This window comes from Lonchura striata, chromosome 5 (assembly GCF_046129695.1).
Source record: "Lonchura striata isolate bLonStr1 chromosome 5, bLonStr1.mat, whole genome shotgun sequence".
NCBI classification, from domain to species: Eukaryota; Metazoa; Chordata; class Aves; order Passeriformes; family Estrildidae; genus Lonchura; species Lonchura striata.
This window is the reverse complement of record NC_134607.1, coordinates 10,197,713-10,213,607: the sequence shown is the minus strand read 5'-3', so window position 1 is coordinate 10,213,607 and position 15,895 is coordinate 10,197,713. Positions and strand designations below refer to the sequence as shown.

The window sequence follows — 15,895 nt, the reverse complement described above, 5'->3', positions numbered from 1 at the left end:
CGCTCTCGGCCGCCGCCTGCTCCCGGCTCCTGAGCAACTTCCCGAGCCGCGGCGGGAGCCCGCCCTGCCAGCGGCCGCCGGCCGCGTCCCGAGCCGCCCCATTGTTGTTTTCAAGTTTTTTCTTTTTCTTTTTTCTTTTTTTTTTTTTAAGGATCCCCCTAAAGTATCGCACGCTCCCCCCGTGTCTCTCTGCAACCCCATCAATCCTTGAGCACCAGTGGCTCTGGGGCAGAACTCGGCCCCGCCGGTGTTAGCCTGGTCCTGCTGTGCCCATCGCCGGGTTGGTCCCGCTCCCCCCCCGCGGTTCCATCCTGGAACGCGGAGCCCCCGCGTGCTCGGCGGGTGGGGAATGCCCAGGAGCCGCCGCTGCACCGACCCTCTCCCGCAGCGAGGAGAGCAGTGAAGGCGCAGCTCTCAGCTGGGCTGGCGCTGCGCTGGGACTTGAGAGTAGTTTGTTTTTCTCTGGTGAGCCACCACGGATGTTCATACAGCTTTAAAGGAGCAGTCGAGTGCCTTACGAGGGGATGTTACTAAAGTAACTGAGAATTTTGATTCTGCTTCCCGGTTCCAACAAAATTTCTTGTCTTGCAGGGCACAATCTGAAAGAAAACAGGATTTTATTTTTTTTTTTTAATAATGCTGTAAACTTAACTACAGTAACTATTATCTGTGTTCGGTCTTTCTGGGAAGAAATCTCCTATGGTGCTTGCATACATAATGTTCCTGTTAACTTGATTTTGAATTTTTCATAATAGGTGGGCAAGAGATTAATTGCTAACAGTTAATCAACCACATTTTGATTTAGAGAGTTCCTCCCCATTAGAGTGTTTTGATGAAAGTTAATTTGAAGGTGGTGTAGGTTGAAGTAACTGCTCAGTCTCCAGTTGCTCAGTAATCTGGAAAACAAAGATTTTCATCTCATCCATAGTCTTTTTTTTTTTACCCTGTGCATCTGTTTGCCATATTGTATCCTGTTTGCAGAGATACAAATATACTTATTTAAATGGCATGCGTAACTTTTTTTACTTACATTGTGGCTGTTAAACCCTAAATTTTAAAAGTTAAGTTGGGTCTTGAGTATAGGGAGAAACTGTTTCCTTAGTAGTTAATTTTAATAATTAACAATCATACCCATTCTTAATATACCATGTATTTGGGTTTAATTTGATGTTCAGTCCAGTTCAAATGACAGCAGAGAAATAACTTCTGTATGTAAAGTCACAGAATGTAGTTACAGTAGTTTCTGCAAATTAATCTCAAAATAGTGGCATGTGCTTTTGCAAATTTTTGTATACTTCATACTTAATGGGACACTTTGAAAAGTGTCTTTAAATCAACTGGCTGTCATTTCTTTTCTCATCTCTCACCTCTGTCTATTGCCAAGGACATTTATATCCCAACAGCATTTCTGTTTCTTCTGTGTTCATGCTGCCCTGCTCTTTGATTGCCTACCTGAAGTTGCAATCCTCTGTGACACGATAGTAATTTTCCTAGTGGCTAATTGTTATTTTAGATAGAGATAAACAGCAGGAACAGCTGAAATGTGAAGAAACAAAAATCAAATTTTAATGTATACATCCTCCCTAATAAACAGCATCTATGCAAGTGGAGTAGGTTCGAGTAACATGTGTTGAGTTCAGAAGCAGTTCCTTAATGAGGCAGAAGCAGTGCCTCATGAGTATGAATAAGCTTATAGATGAAAGTAGAGTTGAAATTATGAAGTTCACTGTTTGTGAATTCAGTGCGGTAGAGGGTGCCAAGCCGACAGTGCTGGAGACAGAAACTCAGCAAATGTAGTGTGTGTGTTTCTGCTTCCAGGGACAGCCTCCTATTCTCATAGAAAAGGCAAATGGACAAAGGTTTATGACAACTGAGCTATTACTCTGAAGAAACTGTGGTAGACTTGTTTACCAGTCTGGAAAGGAAAAAAATCAATACCTTGGAAATGCATAAGGACTTGAAGAAGTATGATGCTACTGGCTAGAAATGGATGCACAGGGTGAGGCACCTGTCTCAAAAATCATCCAAGGACTGCAATAAACCAGATCCTACTGATGTTGTCAGGGCAAGTGTTTGAATTTCAAAGAGGCAGGAGGTTACCATTATGACAGTGTGCTGTAGAGGTTCTGTCATTTGGGCTTGGGTTTTTTTTCATGTTATAGCTGCTAGAAGAAAGATGTCCCTGGTCTCTGTTCTCTCCTCTTGGCCCATGATTTGATTTGGGATATTTGGCTTCCACCTCTCTGACCAACAGTGCTTCTTGAAGCCACTCCCTTAGGGTATTCCAGAGGAATGGAGTTAGAGCTGCTCCATGGCAGCTTTGAGGTGTTCTTCAGGACAGCTGTGAAACCAATGAGAGATATTTGTTAGATAACTGACAGCTGCAAAGAGGCAAAAGCAGTGTCATCACGTCTGCCAGGGCACTACAGATAGCTGTGAAATTGAGGTTTCAGCTTTTTAAAAAGTTAAGAGTTCTTCCTCCACCAGTGTTCATGGCTTGTTTTCTTCCTGAAATAGCTCTCCAGTCAGTATGCAATTGCTGTTTTCTTTTGTTTTGCTTTAAACCCTGATCATGCAGGCAGTACATAAAGCTCTTGCTTGAGTAGAAATTCTGTAAAGGATATTTGTGCAAACTTACTGAATGTTACAGACCTCTGTGTTTAGAGTCAGATAGTGAAGAAATGAAAATGTCTTTTTTGGTAATGGGTATTTTCAAACTGTGCTTTCCAAGAGTTCAAAAGAGAGTTTGTTTTAGTCCATTATTATTATTGTAATATTGTTACCATTTTAATTGATTTTAATCCATTGTTTCTTTTTTCATAAACAGGTCCTTGGTTTTTTGTGTTTTTTTAAGGATGGATCCATTTGCATGTTGTTTAGAAGAGTTTAATGTTCAAAACTTTGCTAAGCAGTGATGTATTCGAAACTTTGCTAAACTTTGGTGGTGTGTACACACATTTTCTACCAGAAGTCAGAGAAGTGGACAAGTAATATAGGTTTTTACTCCTGAAGCACTCAGGTTGGAGACCAAGTGTGGCATTTCCAGTTAGAGCATTTAGGTGAAGGGTCTCTTCACCTAGAGACTGTTCAATACTATGACAGTAAGACTTGAAAATATATATATTTTTAAATAATCATGGTCTATTTCTTCACCCAAGCTTGAATCAACCATTTTCTAGTCATGCTTCTTCATTGTATGATTCCTCAGAAATCAGTGTGCCCTTATCTGCCATTTTCCTCTTTCATCTTTTCATAGAATAGTCTAAAATTAGTGTGATCTAAGGTGTTCCAAAATCCACTATTAATTTTGAAGTTCTTTCAATTGCATCTCTGTGATACAGTTTAGTTATCATCCAATTGCTTTAGATTTTATTTAAAACATAAAAATTAGGACTGAAAAAAATGGATGGCAATTTTTTATTGTCTTGGAGATAAGGTAAAGTAGCATTTTTTACAAAATATAGGGAAGGTCAAGTCAGAGGTATATGCTGGTAAAGGATTTCTTGTATCCTTCAGCATGAGTTATATGAAAGTATTCAGGTGGAAAGCTTTGTTTTTGTTTCATAGCAATACTGGTTAGAAGTGCATGAGCTGTATTCGTGTTTCCTTTTTCCCTAGAGAGTTGCTTCAATCTGCATTCCCAGAGTTCCAGGTAAGGAATTTGGCTATAAGCGATACAATATGTAGGAGAGTTTTGTTTTTGTTTTTCTGTTTGGTTTTTTTTAAGGATTGGGCATATAGGAACCTTTCAAGTTCTGTCTTTGGGAGCTGGAGAAATCTGATTCCTTTGGACATCAGTAATTCACCTTTATGATGATGTCACATTTCAAAAATGCCGGCTTCAAAAATATCTGCTGCAGTGCACGTAATATGGGATTTACTTTTTAGTTTAAACCAACTAGAGGGAAGTTATTTTTTCTTCCCCCCGAGGGAGTGGGCTAGGGCAGGAAACAGGGAGAAACTGGTCTCAGTTTCTGATCTGTCACCATCCATCTCCTCTGGCAGCAAGTCTGCAGACTTAAATACTACATTCTTTGTCCTCAACATATTTAACCTAAGAATTTCCAAAGAAATGTTGAATGTGCTGCTTTGCTGGTGGCATATTCCAAAGTTCCTTGTACTGTAGGGAGGGGTCCATGTTACTGTTGCATGGTGCCAGAAATGCAGTTGGAACTAAAGTTTTGTTGCACACTCCTGCTTCTGGCTGAGCTGGTGGGTCTGCTGTGTGTGGGAGCCTGCTCAGCTCCTTCTCCAATTCTGCTGGGGAGCCCTCATGTTTCAGCCCCCTCACCTGAGAGCTTTGGGCAGAATTGAGGTAGATAAGGAATTCCCCTCAGATGGACTTGTACCAGTAAGAGGTGTAAGCTGCTTAGAAAGATGTGGACTGGCATGCAGCTGCCCTGCAGGCTTCAGGAATGGTCTGTTCCTATTCACAGTTGGTGCTTCCCACTTAAAACTGAGCCCTCAAGTTTTAAATGCTGTGGCTCAGCAAGGGTGACTGTTGGTGTGTGCACATGAGGTTTGGGATGAGACAGCAGCCAGTGCCTCCACTTGTTCTGTGCCAAGCACTTTGTAGTGATGACTCTTCCAAAGCGTAATTGCTGTTCAGTGAACTAAGTACATACTGTCCTAATAACTTTAGTTTTTTAGCTCGCATGTCAGGTGTGGCTTCAGAGTATGTACTGCTTGCAGAACTACAGAATACACAGTGCTCCAAAGAAAGAGGCAGTGTCATTCTGTTGTGGTAATTGTCCGTGGCTTGAAAGGGGAAAGCTTTGGATCTTTAGCAAATTATACATAAATGCTGGATATTGACACCTAAATATAAATCAGCTTTTTCCAACTTAATGTATTTACCAGGCATGCTGACATAGCCTTCATTAAACTCTCTAGATATCCTTGCAGTTTATAAGTATTTACGTCAGGACATTCACAATTTGAAAGGCTTGCTATTTGCTCTATATAGACAAACTTAATCAGAGTACAGTGCTTGCATTTGTTAATAGAAATTATCTTGTGGTAATTTCTGCTTTTTGATATATCCTCTGGTGAAATGGTTATGAAAATAGGGTGGTGTTTTTGTCTCATTATTATCTTCCTAAAGACCTTTTGATTTCCCTGTAGTTGGAACAGTTCCCCACCAATTTTGAATTGGAGTCAAACATACCTGTCTATGAATAGAATGGGAATACTGTTAAAACTTTTGCCTGTAATACCTTATTATTAATAGACATTTAAGAAACTAACCAGTTAAAGTCTAGGATAAAAGAAGCAATGCTTTAGTTAGTAAAACTTTGTTTCCTTTGCAAAATGTTATAAACTACTTGGAGATAGAAGCATGTTAGTTTAAAAGCTAGAATGTTTTTAGAGCCTCAGTATTTATATGGAGAGAACAATAAGGAAATGTTTTTAATATAAACAGTCATGGAAAATGGCAACATTCATACAGATTTTTTTTAGTATCTTGTTACAGGATCACATTACCTAAATAAAATTACTCCCTTGTGATATAATCAATGCAGTAATGATGGGATTATAGTTTTAATTCTGTTTATGAGGGCCATGTGTGACTTTTTGATGTCCAGTTTGAAAAGTAATCATATTTGAGACAGTAATCATATTTAATCAACAAGCTACATAGTTTTGCTTAATCAAAAATGGTTTGTTTTCTTCTCTGATACCTTTATATTTTTCCTGTTATTCTTCCCCTCTCTGCCCAATTAGTTCCCAGAGGAAAAATACAGTTTGTATGTAGTGTGCTGAGGTTTTTGAATTATTTGTGCCTCTAGAATTCCTTAATAACAAATATTCTCTCCTGTGCATTGTCAGAATTTACGCTCATAGAGGGTAGCTGATATGTTTACTGGAATTCTGGAAGTTAAGGATACGTGGAAAGTAACAGAAATTTAATGTGGTACAGAATTTTAAACTTTGTTCCCTTGGTTGTTCTGTCAAAGCCGGGAATAAAACTAATACTTCTAGTATTAGTGATAATTAAAATATTAACACTTTGAAAATCCAAGAATCCTCTTGTCCACACACAGATTAATAGAGAAAGAATATTAAGAATAATAGAGGAGTAGGAATTTGTAGACCTTGTATCTTATAAGGTCTACAAGGACCTTATAAGATACAAGGTCTACAGATTATAAGACCTTGAGTCTTATTATGTTCATTTAGAAAATGCAGTGATGTTCTTATAACTCAAAGACTTAACTGAAGCTCAGCAGTTACCCTTTTACCCTGTAGGAAATGGTAAAATGAGTAATGTAATTCCAAGTTGGATGGTTTTGTGTTTATGGGTTTATTTGTTTTTCTTTTGAATTTCCAGAAATGATTGCCATTAAATTTGAAAAAGACAACGTCATTCACCTTTTCCAAGGGATTCTGCATGTATAAGAGTGTGTGTGTGTTGTTTCATGGGGTGATTTGTTTGGTTTTTTCCTATGTGTTATTGCATCTAATGTAAGCCTGTTGAACATTTGACATTAGTAGTGCTGGGATATTAAAAGTATGAGAGTTAAAAGTGCATTACAATAGTTTTTTACAAAATAAAAATGACATGTCCAATAATTCTCAAAATTATTGAAGTATATGCAGCTCTTTCCTTACTCATTAAAAAAGCCAGTCTATAACTATTGATTTGAACTGGGGTCTTTAGTGCTAAATTCTATGTTCCTGCTTTACAGCAACTTCCTGATAGTACTTAAAAAATCTAAACTAGCAAAAAAACCCAGCATCAAAACAGAATAAATAAGCTGTTTTGTTTGATTTGGTTTTTGCCTGGAGAGACAAACTGACACACTTCAGGAAATATTTTTTGAGTATCTTTTACACTGGTGTGCAGCCTTGGATAAATTGTTGGAAAAGTAATCTGAGAGTAGTTCATTGCTTGTGAGCTTCTTGTCAGTGTGGAGAAAGGCCTTGTTTGTTGTAAGTATGCTGCTGTTGAGGGTGTGAATTTTTGATCCATGTGGAACTGAGAGCAATTGGGGTAGGACCCCATGGCTTGGGCTGTTCCCATGTGCTTGGGTTACACTCCAGCAAAGGAGATGAGTGAGCTAGTGGGAGTGACAGAGAGTAACACTTCCAGGCCGTTCCTGACTGGATGTATAGCCTCAAATGTGAGCTGTTTAGGCTTGAACACATGAGCTGCAGTTGCTCCAGAGTAGCAGCAAACCTTGGGGCATTCCCACCTTGGCTTACCACGGTGTACAAAGTGTGTCTTGTGGCCTTTAGCCTCCTTAGAGTTTGGGAAATGGGCTCCAGCTGTCCCAGCACCACAGTGTTGTGTGTCAGTGCTGTCCTTCAGTGGAGGGACTCAGCTTCAACAGCTTCCTAAGGGATATGATCCAGGCTTTTGGCTTGTTTTCTCACTGTTGGAAGCACTGTAGGAAAAGGTGATGCCAGAAGGTGTGAAGGGCAGTGTTTTGTTTCAGTGTGATCCAGTTCTCTTCCCTGTCTTCACGGTGCTTAGCTTAGATGGCAGAATACCATCCCTACTGAGACGTGGGACTCTCATTGGTGGAGCCAAACAAGACTTCACTGCAGGAGTAGAGGTGCTTGCTAACTAACTTTTTCATTAACCAGATCATGTTGATTTAAACAGGGATGTTGCCAGTGAAACTGGGGAAGTATTGCCAATGTGCGTGGAACTGGTATGACTTCATTTGCAGGGCTGTGTGTTATTCTGAAAGGCTGGAAGAGTGTTGAAGGAAGATTATGAGGACACCTGAGAAAATGAGATGTATAATGTTTAAATTCTGCAGACATTAATGTGGTTCACAGAAGTACTTGATTGCAAATCCCTAAAGAGCCTTCCTGCTTTTCATAGCCTGCAGTTTGCCCTGGAAAGTGCCAGGTCACCTTTATTTTGCTGCTGCTCTATAACCAGAAGGGTCATGGAAGAAGGCGGTAGTGTTTCATGGCAATGCAGCTGCAAGATGATTCATCAGCTCTCTGCTCATCCTGTTGTCAGCCAGGTTGATTCAGAATATAAAGTTAGAAAAACATCAGAGCTGAAGTGCTGTGTTCTATCCCCATGAGAGTGAAATCAAAAGAACTTCAGAACAGGGGAGTCCATGTTACAGAAAGGTGGACAAAAGATCTGTGTGAGTGTGCTACCTAGCACTGAGAAGAGCCATGCTCTGGTAATCCTGCTGTATAGCTCTGTTGCCAGTGGGATTTGGCAGGTGATAGCTGCTATTCATAAGGCTTTTTGCCTGTCATAGGCTGAGACTTCGTGGTGTATTTCAGTCATGAGTGCTTTTGCTAAAATCTGACCTGGTATTTCTCTTCTTTCCTGAAGTCCTTTTTCTTTTCTTTTTTTTTTTATTTTTTCCATCCTCTCATTCTCATGTCTCCATCCTTCTGTCTTTAGTAAGGTAATTTTTTCCCTGTATTTAGCAGGTTAAAGGATGACTTACTGCGTCTGTACCAGCTAGTCCTGCAGGATGTCTTGGTCTATAAAGCTAGTATCTGGCCAAAGGCCTGAAAACAGTAAAATTTAGTGCAGAATCCAGGAATTCTATTGTTGCCCAGCTTGATGTCTTTGCTGTTGCACTGATATGGCTACTCATCTCCTTCGCTGGCCTGCTGCTCCTGTGACCTTGTGAGTTACCATCTGAACAGCCCTTGCATGGCTTTAACCTGAGGGGTATATTTAAGGTTAGCTGAAAAGAGGAGAAAAATCCCTTTCTGCCAAGTTTGTGCTGCCTCATGTGTGTTTACTAAATTCCTGGTTGCCTGCTGTGTCCTGCAAGTATATTTGTGAAAATGAGTTTCACAGAGAAGAGTGCTCTCTGTTCACAGTGAAAGAGGAATGATGGGCACTAGTAAATCAGTTAATTATTTTTATTTTTAAAAATATATGGAATTGTGTCTTCTGTGGAAAAAACTGGGAAAATGCTGTGACAGAGAACTGAGTGCAAAATCCTGGCCAGTTGCTTGCTGTGCTTTAAAACTCTTGTGTATTTCCTGGTGATTTTATTGTTTGCTTGAAAATATAAACCATCTCTGTATAAGTTTCTTGAGGCTGGCTCCCTGCTATTTGGAAAAAAATTATGTTAATTTTCAAATTGTCTCTCTTCTTATTTGATGCAAGTCTCCCAGGCTTTATTCCCAATACTACCTCAATCTTTTCATTCTTGCTTCTCCAAACTGAGCAGCGAAACTCAAGCATATACAGAAAATAATTATACAGAATTTATTGGAAGCATGAGCAGTGATGAAGAAATTTGAAACCCAGGCAGTGAAGGGTCCTCACAGCTGACTGCCCCAGAGTCCTTGTGCCAGTCCAGAAACTTTTCCTTGCATTCTTCTGTTGGTTTTCTGTGGGACATCTTGGGGATGATTATTGTATTGCACACAAGGAGTTTTGTGTATTGAATGGTTTTAGAGAGGTTACAATTAATGTTCTTTGCTGGTTATCTATGCCCATTTCTCTGCTTTTCCTTCTCTTATGAGCTGAATGTGAATGCACTCTGTTAAGGCATTTGGAGTCCTTGCTTAACTGTGTCTCATCCAGGTCAGTGTGTATTTTTTTGGTATGTCTCCTCACTGTCTCCTCTTCTCTGCAGTCCTTGCACTTGCTGTCATAGTAGTGTGCTTGGCAGTGCTAATTCACTTTAGACACTCGGAGTTCTTCAGCAAGACTTCTAAAAGATGGGGAGTATTCCCTTCTCAACTCAGTGACATCGTCTTTCAGTGTGACAGTCCCAGAGGGTTTCATCCCGTGACTTCAACATGGATATTTCTTTCCATAATGTCAGCAGCTGCTCAGTGGTATCCACACTGTGATTCTGTGGCAGGTTGCCACAACTTATCAGTGGCCACCTCTGCTCTGAGTCCTGTTCTTTAACTGGAGGTTCATGAACTGGTTCAGTTAATTAGTCAAAGCTGATGCAGTCCTTTCTTTCCCTGCTGTGCTAGTGCTTATATTGATTTGATTTTTGGTCTGAACTGATTCTAGATGATGGCTGGCTAAAAATTGCTTTTTGGCAGCTGGTAGGGAGAGCTCAATAGCCTTCTACTGGTTTAGCTGCCTGCATTGTCTTGCCTGCATTGTGGTATGGGACAAGTGCTCGAGCCAACGCAAAAGAGGAGTCAGAAACCAACAGCTGGAAGTAAAGCTGGGGAGAAAGGAGATGGCTGCAATCACATCTTGAGCAGATACAGCAGGCTGCCAGTGGAGGAGGGAGAGCTGCTCCCCCTTCCAGCTCCCTGCTGCTTGCCTTATGTCAGCTTTGGAGTTTGCTGAAGCACTTCTTGAGTTGATTCAACTTGCTAACCCAGTCCAACCTTTTGCTGATGTAGTGATTTGAATCAGCTTGGGACAGGGCCCTTAACTGAGGGAGGGGGTAGAACAATATTGATGGGGTTTGGGACTGAGAAAAAAGGATTTGGGGGAAAATGAGTGTGTGGTAATTGTTTTTGCCAGGCTGAACTCCATGTCAGTGAAAGAGAATGAGCATGATTAAGGTAACACTGCCCTCACCTCATAGCACTCAGAGCTGTCCTGGATCACTGAAGGTAGAAAGGAGAAAGTGGGAATTTGTGGAAAAGGCCACTGAACTAGTTAAAGAAAAGCATGACAAATTCTGACAGCTTAAAATTGCCACTGAAACACCAAAAAGGTTAAAAAACCTTTTTAGCTGGTACAGTGCACGCATCACTTTGCATCCTATGGGCAGCAGCATTTTTATGCATGTAACAGATGCCCATAAGTCAGATGTACAAAGCAAGACTTGAGTAAACAAATGCAAGGGAAAGCAGACTTGAGTGTCCTGGGGATTAGCAACTTTCTAGCGGGAAAGGAGCTGCAGCCAAGAGAAATATGTGGTGTAAGAACTGGAGTTTGGCATTGGGAAGAAGGATGCTGGTAGAATTCTAGTTGTAAAAGTAAGGCAAAAAAGATGTCTGGACTTTAATACTGCATGTGGTAAACTTAGGAAAGGTCTTACCTGAACATTGGAGTTAAGATACAGTTACAGTCTCAGTGACCACTACTGGCAGAAGTTTCTTACCATATAAATTATTTTTGTTGCAGTTGAAATGTGTTGAACTTGAGTTTTTTGAGGTTTTTTAACTGTTGTGTTCTTTAAGGAAATATTTTTTCTTGGATAAAAAAAAAAAAATCCCTCAGTTTATAACTAAGTATAACTCTTACTCTGTATTGGGTACTTTAATTAGAAGAATCACCTGCATGTAGATTTGTCAAGTCATAGAGGACATAGTAATAGTCATTACTATTTCTGTTCTTGATTTCTAGGATATGTGTTTTTATCTTTCAAGAATATGTGCTTCTCTTCAATTTATTGTAGTTTGTAGTAGTTACACGATATTTTATTTATCTATAGAAAGAGAAATAAAAACATGTAAAGAGTTCAGCTTCTTAAAATTTGAAATGTATCTTTTTGTCTCATTATAACTATTATGCCAAATAGTTGTCCAGCTTTGAAAGGGGATGCTCTTGGACTTCTTCCCAGGTTATTAGCACAGTTCATAACTTCATTATTCAAGAAAACCATCTCCTCAATGCTTTCAAAGCTGGGACAGGGTGAGATCTTCTGGTGCAATTTTACTCTTGGCATTGCTGTCTGGGTGAAGTAAATGCAGAGATGATACTCAGTCCTCATGCTGCCAACTTCAGTAACTGGGTTTTGTAGCACATTGAAGCCTTAGTGCGTTCTGGGAAGGGCTGGAGGCGGTGGGGAACAAACCTGGTTTTTATTATTTTGGTGATGCAGGCTTCGTTCCTGAATGTCGCAACAAATTGGAAAGCTTAACTTGCTCATCTGCCAGCCCTTTGGAATGTGTTACAAGTTGAGGCTTTGTATCTGCATGAAGCTACGCATCCTAAATGTAGCTGTGTTTCTCCTGAGTTGTCAGTCAGCTAAGCTGTCTGATTGACGCAGAGGTGTTTGTGGTCCCTTCTCAACCAGCCAGTCTGAGCTCCAGCAGGGAATGAGTAACCTCTGCAGTGTGGCTGTGTGAGGCTCAGCAGTGCCTTCAGGCCTGGCTGATTACCTGGTGTTCCAGTTCAGCGCATGCTGTGTGCAAGGGTGCTCCATGCTGCACATAATAATGAAGTTTGTACTTACTGGTGTGTGGATTTACTTTTCTCCAAGCGCTGGGCACACCCTCTTAGTAGAGAAAGCTGTACCAGCTGGCTGCACACTTCTGCGTGCACTAGATGACACTGAACTGTCTGTTAATTAGATTTTTCAGGATACAGTTGTAGGTAGGCTTTAAAAAGTAAAGGTTTTTAATGTATTACAATTTTTTACGCCTTGCAGTTTATTGAATACGTTTTTTCTCAAAGATGTGGTCTTCATAAGCAATCTGCCCCTCAAGGAAATGTTCTGTAATTAATTTAAATCTTAGGGGGTGGGAAATTATGCAAGGAAGGGAAGGAGATAGCAAAGTAAAGTAATAATAAATTCTTAATATAAAGAGTCTCCATCTAATTTAAAAAGAATCTTCATGGGAAGATAATCTCTAAACTTGCATGTTTTTTTCCACAATAAAAATTGTTTTCTGGAGAATGGAATACAAATACAAATTTGGTATTATTAAAACTAACAAAGTTTCACCCCTCCCTTGTTCTGTCTAAAGTTCAGCATAAATCAAGTTATATTCAGTGTTTCTAAATTTAGGATGACAGCATAAGCAATTCAGTTTTCTTAAAAACCAACAAAACTCCCACCACCCCAAAACATATATAGAACTCATTTAATTGCAGGTAGATGAAGGAACTTTCTTAGTTCTTTCAGCTTCTCCCAATTCACATGTTACAGGGACTTTGAGAAGTTGTTTCGTTATAAGATAATGAGGTGGGTAGTCTGATCTTGGAAACCAGCTTTTGAATTTACTGACGTCTGTCAGTATTTCCAGTTTCAGTGTGAGTTTGGCATACAGGGAACTATTGCTCTTCTGGCAGTGTGGCCCTTGACATTACTGAGCCATGCACGTCCTTGGCTCTATAAATTTTGCCCTTTTGGTTAGGATACCCATCCTGCTGGAGATTTGAAGTGCTCACCTATGCTGAAGAATAAATCTGTAGGATCCCTGTGAAATTTGCGTGGTGACAGGTAGAGGAGCATTTATAGATCTAAATGCCTCTGTAAAGCTCTGGTGCTACAGTTTCTGAGTAAATGCAGGGAAAGGTAGAAATGTTTTCTGGTAGTGGATTTTAAAGGGTGTCATTGTCTGCCTTATACAAATGTAGTATTTTTCTGAACCTTTTGTTGAAGTAGGAATGAGGCTGGAATTTTCAGCATGCTATATATAGCTTGTGGTTAAGGACAATTAAACAGGCATATTACATTTAAGAAACTGGTTTTTTTCATGGTTACTGCTTTACATTAGTCATCTTAGGTGTTATGAAAAATATACAGACTGTGCAAACTGACAGGGTAAGCAAAAAAGCATATAAAATAAAGACTTTTTGTTAGAGAACAAAGCAGGAATGTTAGAGTTGAATCTGAAAGAACTGTGTTTTGTCCATTCCTGTAGAAGTATTTTTCTCCCTACCTCCTCATACTACCTTCAACACTCCAAACCAACATTTGCCTCATGCTGTGCAATGAATTTTGTATTTTTATGTACTATATGTAAAATGTCTGAGATACATAATTTCAGGGAATAGTGACATGCAGGTGGCTCTGGTAGCTTGACATGAATTATGCTTCCATAGAGGTGCAGTGTATATTTCTAAATTCTGTCAAGACTAGTAATCCTTGCTTAGGTGAGCCAGTACTGAGTACTTAGAAAACTGCTTTACTCTTGTCTTTCTGATCATTCTCTACAGAGCAGTGTCATTTGGACACTTCAAACCTCCATTTTCTTTGTTCTCGCCATTCTTCTTTAATGTTATTTTAATAATGCACAACCCAAAATAGTGATCTGCCCATAGAAGACTTGTAACCAAGTTGAAAAGGTTTGAGTTGGTGCTTTTTAATCAAACTGCAAAATGGTATTTCTTAGTTTTGTAAAGATACTCTTAAATCTGTAGCTACTGATGACCTGATACACCATCACAGTGCAAGCTATGCTTGATATGAGTGATGCTAACACCCCTGTCTGTGTGTCTTCCTGTTTCTGTCCTGTGTGCAGCTGCCCCACTGCTGCTGTACGCAAACCGCCGGGATCTGCGGCTGGTGGACGCTGCCCACGGCAAGGAGAACGCCACGGTGATCGTAGGGGGCCTGGAGGACGCAGCCGCCGTGGACTTCGTGTTCCTCAAGGGCTTGATTTACTGGAGTGATGTCAGTGAGGAAGCCATCAAACGGACAGAGTTTAATAAATCCGGGAGCATACAAAACGTGGTTGTTTCTGGACTTCTGTCACCCGACGGGCTGGCCTGTGACTGGCTGGGGGAGAAGTTGTACTGGACAGATTCAGAAACAAATCGGATTGAGGTTTCTAACTTAGATGGATCACTGAGGAAAGTTTTGTTTTGGCAAGAATTGGATCAACCCAGAGCAATTGCCTTAGATCCTGCAAGAGGGTAAGTCTTTTTTAAAATAGTTACAAATACCAAAATTTGTTCTATTTCTTGTTTGTTGAATGATTTCAAATGCTGTTATCAAAGTTATCCTAAGCCATTTTGCATCATTTGTTTCTTTCTATTGGTGTGATTTGCAGATTTGTGAAGTTCCATTCATATTGGTTTGTGAACAATCAGGAATCATCAGACTTTAGAAAACAGTACTAGAAACTTAGTTGGGCTGTAGTGCAAAAGATTTGCAGAAATTGAGAAGTTCTAACCTAAAAACTAATAAAATCTGCTTTCCTTAGAAAGAGTAACAGCTGCCTGTGAACAGACAGACTTGTGCCTCTCTGAAGTATCAGGAAATTAAATTTTTTTTTAACTATTCATTGTTGATATTCATGCTTTATTGAAGCATCTGAAGAAATGGGAAAGTCAACGTACTGTATTAATAACAACTCGAGATGTGTTTTGAAGCTTCATCAAAATTTACAAGAGAGGCTCCTTTCCCCACCCTTGGCGAAACTCCTGTTTTAAAAATCCTGTGGTTTTGTCTCAGCTCCTTCTAGAACTGATGTTATATTCTCAGTTCCCATTTGAGTCCCTGGATGAGGCTCTTTTTGCTCTGTGCTTGGAACAAAACAGCATTTGCCAACAATGGAAAATTCAGTGGAGTTTTGGTGAGGTTATGTGAATGGTTGGCTTGAGGTTACGCCAAAGGCAGTCATCTGCGACAAAGCGTTTGGGACAGCCAAAGTGGAATACTAATGGATTATCATTGATGCTGTGTAACCTTTTGAAAATATTTTATATCTGTAGTATAGAACAAATCTTTACTGTAGTTTTTATTTCCTCGAACAAGCCAGTTAATCTATTGTACTGCCATTTCAAATATGTTTTTCAGCCAACTCTTTTTTTGGGGGTGACAGATTAGTGCCTTGTTTCTTTGGAAAGATGAGGGTTGTGTTTCACTGCTTGCCATTCCTTTGCATTATAATTTTTGTTTGGCTTTTTTCCTCCAAAAGAAGAAAATCTCTGCAAAACAGCTTATTTTCTGAACTTCATAGAAACACTGTATCTTGAGTATTTTAATAGTTTTAATAGTTCTTTGACAATTTATAAACAGAAGATATGTTTATTTTCTGGTACCCATATTTCAAGTTTTGGAAATAAGAAAAGTATGGATGTATGCTTTTTCCATGTATTTGCAATTTGTAAATTGGGGGCAATGATAGTGTTAGTTGTATTTTATTAGATTCTAAAATGCTTTAAGAGTGTAAGGAAATTGTATGTTCATGTCTTTTCTACCCACCATCCTGAATGTGAGATTAAAAGGAAGGAAGCACACATTTAAAGTGGCTTTGATTTGGCTTGTAACCAGAGAGAATGGGATTCTTGTTGGTT

The 15,895-nt window shown here is 39.7% G+C and overlaps 1 protein-coding gene across 3 annotated transcripts in view; it reads left to right on the top strand.

Moving 5' to 3' along the window:
* Positions 1-15,895, top strand: part of LRP6 (LDL receptor related protein 6) — a 128,378-nt gene that overhangs the window by 299 nt on the left and 112,184 nt on the right. For all 3 annotated transcript variants that reach the window (XM_077783268.1, XM_021535114.3, XM_021535113.3), the window contains exon 2: positions 14,116-14,509. In XM_077783268.1, the coding sequence (XP_077639394.1) occupies positions 14,116-14,509 (394 nt within the window). The remainder of the gene's footprint in view (positions 1-14,115; positions 14,510-15,895) is intronic.